Here is a 9,272-nt window from a genome sequence, read left to right on the forward strand (position 1 = left end):
GCCGTCAATCTCACATCGCCGGGGTTTTGTTTGTGCCAGCATTACATCGCCTTCCTAGCACACACCTTTTGTTCAGGGATGCAATAAAAAGCTATTCTCCACCGTACATTCCTCCCCAGCCAAGTACTCCTTTCAGCACATTTGGGACACTAATGGACCTTATGAAAAGGTCCTTTACAGACTGACTTCCCTTTCACACGCTTGGCAGACTAACAACCTGCTCAAGGATGGCAGGGTCGCCCTCCCCAACCAGTGCAGAGCAAGACAGTCTAAATGACGAGGAAATCGGGGATGTGTGCAATGTAACGTGAACACTGTCGTAATATTCTCCTTTTTGTGTAAGGCTAATGGACCTTCAACTTGGTCAGCAGTACTCCAAAACTGGTTCTCAAAAGGGACCTTGTGTTCATTTCAGACTTCAACTTGCAGTTTCATTTCTTCTGTACCTTAAGGTGTTGCAGGCAGAGCTCTACATTTCTTTGCTCAAGAAGGCAGGAACAAAGGCAAAAACAATAGGGGGGACAGAAAGGCCCAGAATCAGGGACACATTTTAAACGTTGCATTTAAAAAGTTAACCGAACAACAGGTTTTGCATCAATGTGCATTGTCCAAGCAATAAAATGTATGGAAATCTAAATGCCTGGAATTATCGACTGACTCTAATTCTCAGTGATTTATCAGAAAATAAAAACGTTTACGAGGCGCAGGGCAAAATATAAAGTAAAATCATATAAGTTCTGCACAGTTAATAAGTATTGTAGCAAGATTTTATTTGTTCCTTGTCAATTAATATTGCATGTTCCCTAATCTTCCCTGAACAGTTACGATCTTGATTTTACCAGTTGTATTTTAAACCTATTCTTTACAGGTTATGCAAATTTATAAAGTATGCATTTACAATGAATGTTATTTTTTTTTTCTGATTAGTACCGTTTCTAATATTTGCGCGCGCGCGCGCGCACACACACACACACACACACACGAACCCTTGACGCCTGAAAAGTATTCAGTTATTTCAATATTAAACTGACTAAAAGTACCACACTATACGGTCCTCTGCCTTAAAACGAAGGGGTACTCTTAAAGTATACTACCTCACGTTAATAAGTACAATTAATAAAGAGAAACATGTCAGAATGCCTATCAAGCATATTCATGCACATATCAAACTGCACCTTGTTCGTCTCTCACTTTCATCCCAGTCTTTATTCTTGTTTACAGATAGACATGGAAGTCGCACCTACACCCCCCCCCCCCAACACACGCTTTATTTTCTTGTTTCACGATTCAGACGTTCATACCAGTATGCTAAGAACCATTCTATACAGACAGGTCTGTAGCGTGAAAGTATTGCACCTGGGTATTTATTTAGTTATGTAATTTATACATTTCATATAGTGCATTCAGACAGCTTTAGAGCAGGCTAGGTGCTGGTTCCACAACGTCTAGGCAATGTTTTTTTCACTCATGATGCAGGCGATACAGTTAAACGTGCAGTTACATTTACAGTATAATATTTTCTAAGCATTTTGTATAATGAGACCTACAGGGAAATGTATTGGGCTGCATTAAATACATCAAGTACATCATAGATTTGTCCATATAGCAAGAGGATCAAATTAAAGTGTAAGCGGGCGTGAGTAAATAGTAGACCCATCTAGGTAGGTCGAATATTCATTTATAGAGTTAAGAATTTAAATAAGCAAATGGTGTCTCACATACAGTTTGTAATGTTAGCTACGAAATTCATATGCAGGACTTGAGGCCTGACGAATGTGTCATATATACAAGTACGGTATAATTAAAATATTTGGTTAACTGGTTTTCTCTCCTTTAATACCACACTGTCCAAGATTATCAGTTGTCCAATATAGCTTTCTCGCTAATATATTATGTTACCCGACCAGCGCCAAGTTGCTGGCCTTCGGAAAGGCAGGCTGTATCCTGAGATTCTTCGTTGAAATGCACAAGGTACCCCAGATGCCAGAATGGCAGTACTGTGTAACAACTGGAATAATCCTCGGTTTGCTTCTACCCGATTACAGTGCAAAATATTTGCCAAATGTAGGAATTAGTTGTCAGATTATTTTAGTTTTAAACCACAGTAATTTGTCTAGAATCCATCATGCCCACAACACCATCATATAGCAACCTTCACGGCAAAGGCTTTTATATTCATAACAATAAACATTCTAGGGTTGGCTAAATTCCACTTTGAGGATAATTTTTCAACATTACATCCCACAAACGCACAAAATGCCGCAGCATTCTTTATATTACTGAAAGGACATCTAGGTCAGTCTCTGTTCTGTTAACTGGCGCATCTATGTTTTAAAAGTATTAACCACCCATCTGAAGAGGAAAGAAGTTCGTCAGACCAGCCTTACTGATTTGTGAGAAGAATGTAGTTTATCAGACCACAAGACTGCTTCCAGCAGCTACCATGCTCGGATACCTTGTAATGTGCCTTGACAAGCTGGGCTTGGAGCTGGCTGCTGGTGATGGTGACCAGTGGACTGCGCAGCAGGACTCAGGCTGGTGATGTTACTGAGGTTCATAAAAGCAGTGCCAGCCGTAGCAGCAGGCTGCAAGGTGGGGAGACTTGAGTAAGTGCAGCTGTAACTGGAGTTGTACACTGGGTTACTGTACGTGTTGTAGGTAGAAGTGTAGCTGTTATATGAGTATGGGCTGCCTCCCACATTATAGGTAGAAGTGCTATAATTCGGAGATCCTCCTATGCATGGTTTCCCATCCCGCACTAGAACCGGTACTGCCACACGTCGTGGTGGAGGTGGGTGATGATGGCTTGACATCTCTAGTGACTTGTCTTGCCTTTGCCTTTTACATTTGTATCTTCTGTTCTGGAACCAGATTTTAACCTGAGTGGAGGTGAGTTTCAATGTGGTGGCCAGGTGCTCCCTTTCCGGTGCAGACAAGTATCTTTGTTGTTTGAATCGTCTCTCCAGCTCAAACACCTGTGCCTGAGAAAAGAGGACTCTGGGCTTTCTTCGAGTCCGCTGCTTTGGTCTGGACTCCGACCCAACATCTTTACTCTCTCCGGTTTCTTCACATTTTTTGAGAGAGCAGTTCACTAAGTGGACAAGAACAATTACTGTTATTATCACCATCTTCAAAAAGTGGAATTTAAAATTTCACACACACACATATACGCAATATTCAGCTGTGGTCTCAAATTATTTTTGCACTCTCAGCCTAACAGCGATAAATAAAACAATAAAATACACAAACAAATAAATAATTGTTTAACAGTCTTCAGAAATAGTCAAACTGCTGAAGCTGCATGTAAGACTAAGGAAAGTAACTGCTCATCAGTCAGTATATAATCTTGTAAGCATAAGTGGAATTAAACATTTATTTTCATTCAATGTTTTAAACTACATTTTATATTATTAATTTCCCCGTGTACATTACATTTCAGACATCTCAAAACAGCTCTTTGTGTGTATGCATATCAGTTTAAAACATGCATTTTTTTGTTTAAGTATAGCATGCTGCTGCTGTCAAAAAAGCAAATTATTTTATTCCAAAACCAGTCCCGTGTATATGCCGGTAGTCACATGTACCCTAAACTCTATATTTTGGCGCTTACCCGATTGCAGAATTGGGGGTGGGTAGAGTACATTCTAGACTTCTGTTTTGTAGAGTAATGAAGATTAATGAGCACGGATTCTGATTATTTTATGAAAAAAGGACAGGAAAGAAAGAAAAAGAAAACAGCAGTTCTATATTTTATGGCAGCATTTATCTGTTCCCCACAAGTAGACACACTTAACCAATACAAGAAATAACAGCATCTCGCCAAATGTTTGCCCAGATTCCTTTCGTCAATTCACTTATTTTGAGTTTTACTCGGTCGTTTCCTATCTACAAACTAAAAACGTACATACCAGTGTCCGCACTTTGTTTGTGGCTATTGCACTGCGCCAACATTTCTGATGAGAACTCAACGGTGAATCGTGCTGTAAATTAGACGGGTGGCTATACATATGGTCAGCAATGTCCGCTGGCACACTGAACACAGCAATTTCTGACTGGAAGCATGATTGCACTTCTTAAAAAGTGGGTGGTGGTCACTGTATCATCCAGTCCCTCTTACAGTGCCATGGGCTTCTTTATTACCTGTCTGTTTTAATTAGTGTTGCATTGACATTTGTATTTTAGATCACCTACTTTATTTTTAAGCTTTCTTCATGTACAACAACAATAACATTAACGTTGTGGATGTAGATAGTAACTTTATTTTGGTCAATTAACCCTCGTCCTATGTATATAATTTTAAGGGACATACCAGAACATATTACTCACTACCCTGTGTGTTTTATCTTGCAGGATTATCATTTCATTGTTTAATTGCTAATACTTGGTCTCATGGTCTGCTACACCTAGAAAGTTGATTCCCCTTTTCTGAATTTCATTTTAAAATGAAATTTTAAACGTGCAAATGGAAGACGTGCGGCTGGATTATTTATACTGGGTTGGTGGGCTCATCACTTTAACGATTGGTTAACTTTATTTCACTGCACACCTGTCCCAGTGCTCATTTCACAGACCCCTTGTGTGTAACTGCCATAGTGCACGCATTAGCAGTTGACTAATAACTTCTGGCTAGTAAATGTAAAGCTGTCAAACACGTATGTGAGCCATCCAAGAAGGTAACGTAGTCATAGTAGCTATGTGGTTGTTACAGTACTAACTGTTCAAATTAAATCTTTGTGATATGATAATTGCAGCACGCGTACTGCCTTTTTAATTGTGGGTTTAAGATGCATTGTCCCAAAGATCAAAGTGTGTGTTTGTGTGTGTGTGTGATGGGTAGCAGCAAGGAAGTATGTATTATATATTATAAATTCTGGTTACATGCATGGTTGTCCTTTATTTCCTTAAAAGTGAGTTAAATAGAAACATTGTGTACAAATGTATTTAGTAAATTAACAGCTATATATATATATATATATATATATATATATATATATATATATATATATATGAAGGCGATATGCAGTTGAACGGTCATGTTATACCTATATTTACATGGCCTGTGCACGTGCACAGAGAGCATGTGTATGGATGAATATTAATCGGTAGAAACCTGGTCCCATGTTAGAACTGCACCCAGCTAATATATATTTTGCAAGAGTAGGCCTTGCATTTCTCTTATAGCTCGAGAAGTAATTATTACTGTTGTATAATAACAAGTAGTGAGCTCCTGCACTGTACACAGGCATGCACATGCATTTAGGAACTAGATGTGTCCCAACAAAACTCGGTTGTATGGTCTGAATCAAATGGTTGTTCGGGCACGTAAGTATGGCAAAGCAAGAACCTTTGATTCGTTAGGAAGCAGTACTTACGTTGTTCTTGCTCATTGCAGACACAGTCCTCCTCTCCTGGTTTGGTGTCGCATGTGCCCCGGAGTACTGTATGCACATAAAGTTCTGGTGAGAGTGTTAACTCTCTGTGAGGATCCGGACTAGGCACAGAGCTCAGAAAGGTCGGCAACCTGTCCTCTCCCTCCACGAAATTCGCACCTTCTGCTGTAGCAACTGCCGCCAACATACAAGAAGAAGGGTGGAAGTGCTGTGGTTGCAAATCCTGGTGCAGATGGACATGATGATCAGATACTTGATGCTGACTTTGTTGTTGCTGCTGTTCCAAATTCAAAATATCTTTAACAGAAAAGGGGGTGGAAGTGATTGGGCTCGGTAGCATCATCAGCATGCTTCAGTCCCCAGAAGAAAAGTTTAGTCTTTGCGCTAGTGGAGCCTGCTGTTCTGTGCAGTAACTGAAAGACACTTGAGTTAAAATTGTGATGTTAGAAAAATGATGATAAAAACTGCGAGATAAGCTGGCCAGTCCACTGACACTCTACTCGGTGTTCCTGCATAGGGATGGGGTCCAGGGCTGACTTCAGCAAATGTTTGCAATAGCTGTAGCCTTGCCGTTCTTCTGAGCTTCAGTAACTCAGATAGAAAACAGAAACGTCATTGCTAGGAGGGGGAAGGGTTGACCCCAGGGGCTCCTGTGCTGCTCTTGGGCCTGACTGTACATCACGGGCCTGGGATTGGCTAAAATGAATTTATCGGCCCTCCCTTCTAGAGATGATCATTGCACATAACAGTAAAGTAGACTTGAAACAAGAACGATGGTTATACGGTTGCATTCAGAGGATAGTAGCGATATGATATCAGGATTTTAAATGAACATTTAGGCACATATTAATTCTTGAATTAAACTATTCCCCACTACATGGTGTTGCTCTAACTGTTGCTATTGCTGCCACTTCGTGAGCTCTCTGTGTAGCTGTTCCACTATACGGGACACAATACATTGTGGCCAGAAGTAACACATTCCGTGCCATGACTTCTCAGGCTCTCAGCCTGCCCTGCTTCCTCCATTGTCTTCCCTTTGGCTGGAATTTCAAGTTGTGCGAGAATGGAAACACAGTTGTGTAGTCCACTAGTCTATCTATCTATTTTAGGAGTACTTCCGGCAACACAAGTAAGTTTCTTACTCTGGATGCAGCCTGGTTTACCATTATTGGGTAGGGGGCGGGTTGAGTGAACACAGACTCTGGTCTGTTCCCTTCGAAAGTAAACCAGCCTCATTAAATATTTACTTAAAGCTTCTTTCATGTACAGCTGGACCATTTATAATCAATGAGCCAGTCAGGCCAAAGGCAGGCTGTGACCCAGGTCATTAGCATCCTTTCTGGGACCATATCCGTGTTCAGGGATGCACAATGAATTACAGCAACAACAATATCTGCTGATGAAAATTTAGATACCCGTTTTTGTTGCTTGTTGGCTTATTTGATTAGTAAAGATTCAAGAGATCCAGGACCAACGGGTCCCTAAAGTCTCGGAAGTGGGCGCATTTGAAAATTAAAAAAAACCTGGATAGATCTGCAAGTAACTTTATGCTTGTGGAGGTTTTTAAATTCAGAAAATTGTAAAGAAGTATATATTTGTTTGTTTGTGTCTTCCGGCTTTTCCCGGTTAGGGGTCGCCACAGCGGAACTCCGGTCCGCTAATGATTGGCAGTAGAGTTTTACGTGCTGGCTTGCCAGGCCTAACGCACAACCTTCAGCGAAGGAACGCCCGTTCACGCATGTCGCCACACAGAAGACGCTCTAACTGAGAATCGAACGGGCAACGTCTAACTGTGAGGCGACAAAGAAGTACACACACACACACACACACACACACACACACACCCACACATATATTTTAATTAGAAGGGTAACAGAACCATAAAGGAATATAATGGAATGCAGTACTGGATAGCAAAATTGGATAATAACGTTTAGACACTCATTTTAATGAATCGAGACTGGTAAAACCGGGGAATTCTGTTTGTTCCAGTGTTCATTTCCTATACCCTACAGTTTGTACATTTAAAAATACGTGGCACAGCAAGTCTTGTATTATATCAATTATAGTTACACATCGGAGAAACAGTAATCACACTCCCCGTTAGGTAGAAGAGTAGGTCTAATCGTAGACATACGGTTCTTGCAACTTGTTAAATCTTCATCACAATTTAATAGTTTTGGACAGTTATAGTTATTTTCACAGTATCACGCGTGTGTGTGTCTGAGAGAGAGAGAGAGAGAGAGATTGAAAGAACGCGCGAGAGACTGCCTCTTCAGTAATGGGGGTGGGGGTGAGATCAAATGTGTGAGTGTATTTAAATTACCCATTTTCTTCTTTACATTGTCACCCAACATTTTCTTCTTTCGCTGTCAGAATAACTCGGTGTAATGCTAAATGCAGGTATCATTAGTAGTAACTGCCTATGAAACTGCACAGAAGACATGGAAATGCTGACAGTACATTCACAGGTGTAGCCGGCCATATTTACTCTATATACTCAACTGAGTATATTTTCTTCTGAGCATCATATCAACATGTTTTCTTAGGACATATTATGTCTACAACTGTCTAACTGAATACCTTTAACAACAAGTGCAATATCGCTAATCTAAAAATGATATTTGTAATAGTTTAAGGCCTATAACTTAGAAATGGACACATCTTGCAAAATGCCCCCACCCGCAGCACTTAAAAACAGTCAGCTATGCCCCTTAAATCTATCATGCTTAAATTAAGGGGCATAGCTGACTGTTTTTAAGTGCTGCGGGTGGGGGCATTTTGCAAGATGTGTCCATTTCTAAGTTATAGGTGTCGGGGATGGCGGTGGGATGGGGTAGCACTAAGAACTTGTGAGGAGAAAATGGAATTTGCTTGCTACACCCCTGAGTACATGTACTTCTGTGCTAGCCCCTCTTTGTATCTTTATTTTTAAATAAAGTAAATTACCCAAAGATCATATGTGTGCTGGAGACATACCTCTCTATTGCTATAATTTAGGCACGTCAGTCTAAATTTGGCTGTCAGACTATCATGCTCCTCCTCTAGTCTTTCTTTCACCTATTTATTGAACGGTTAAATCCACTGGACACAACTAACCATTTTAAGGACGACCCGGGAGCGCTTTTTTCCTCATAATATTACACCTTTTTAAGGGTATTTAATCTTAGGCACGTTACGAAATAACTAAAGCCGGTACAAATAATATCTCTAAGTATATGGCATAGGGACTGTATTTTCTGAAAAATAAGTAAGTTCTCCACTTCATGCCCCTTGTTATGATTTTTGAAGGTGGATGCTCCAGAAGTTGACAGGTGTGGGATGGAGACCAATGGAACACGGATGGGCACTTTGCAAACAGGAACGCATACCTCTCAATCTCTTAGAGCAAGAATTCTTCACATATCCAAAAACGGTATGAGTGGGGGTGCGAAATCAGGGACAAATATTAAATATTATGCTTATGAACGCAGTTGCTGAATTTGTATTAGCATACATTTTCAGAACTCTGAAACTCAATTGTCTGTCATTTAGTGATTTCCACAACTCTCGACTAACCAGATTTTCGCAGAATATCCAGATATTTGTCTCATATTTTTTGTTCTGTTTTATGTAAAATTTGTAGTTTTCTGGCAACTCAATGAGGACTGAAACCACTAAGTAATAACATATATTTGATTTTCAGACTTCATACCCTTTAGAAACTGCATGCGAACGCAAAACCTCTTATTGTATGAATGTTCTAAGTTTATAACAACGATATTTAAAATCTGTCCCTGATTTTGGGTCTTTGCCCCCCCCCCTTTTATTTTTGATTTTGTGCAATTTTTTTTGCGCTAAGAGGTAGAGATGTATAGTGACTTCAGTCCTTAATGATTTGAA

The 9,272-nt window shown here is 40.1% G+C and overlaps 1 protein-coding gene across 1 annotated transcript; it reads right to left on the reverse strand.

Annotated features, from left to right (window-relative positions):
- Positions 1 to 1,348: 1,348 nt before the first annotated feature.
- NKX2-3 (NK2 homeobox 3) lies at positions 1,349 to 5,959 on the reverse strand. The gene is made up of 2 exons (XM_044056725.1): positions 5,373 to 5,959; positions 1,349 to 3,091 (listed from the first exon to the last, which is right to left on the reverse strand). The coding sequence occupies exons 1-2, from the start codon at positions 5,737 to 5,739 to the stop codon at positions 2,439 to 2,441; spliced, it is 1,020 nt and encodes a 339-aa protein (XP_043912660.1). The 5' UTR covers positions 5,740 to 5,959; the 3' UTR covers positions 1,349 to 2,438.
- Between the last annotated feature and the right edge of the window lie 3,313 nt (positions 5,960 to 9,272).

This window comes from Protopterus annectens, chromosome 14.part0, assembly GCF_019279795.1.
Source record: "Protopterus annectens isolate FY-2018-M chromosome 14.part0, PAN1.0, whole genome shotgun sequence".
NCBI lineage: Eukaryota > Metazoa > Chordata > Ceratodontiformes > Protopteridae > Protopterus > Protopterus annectens.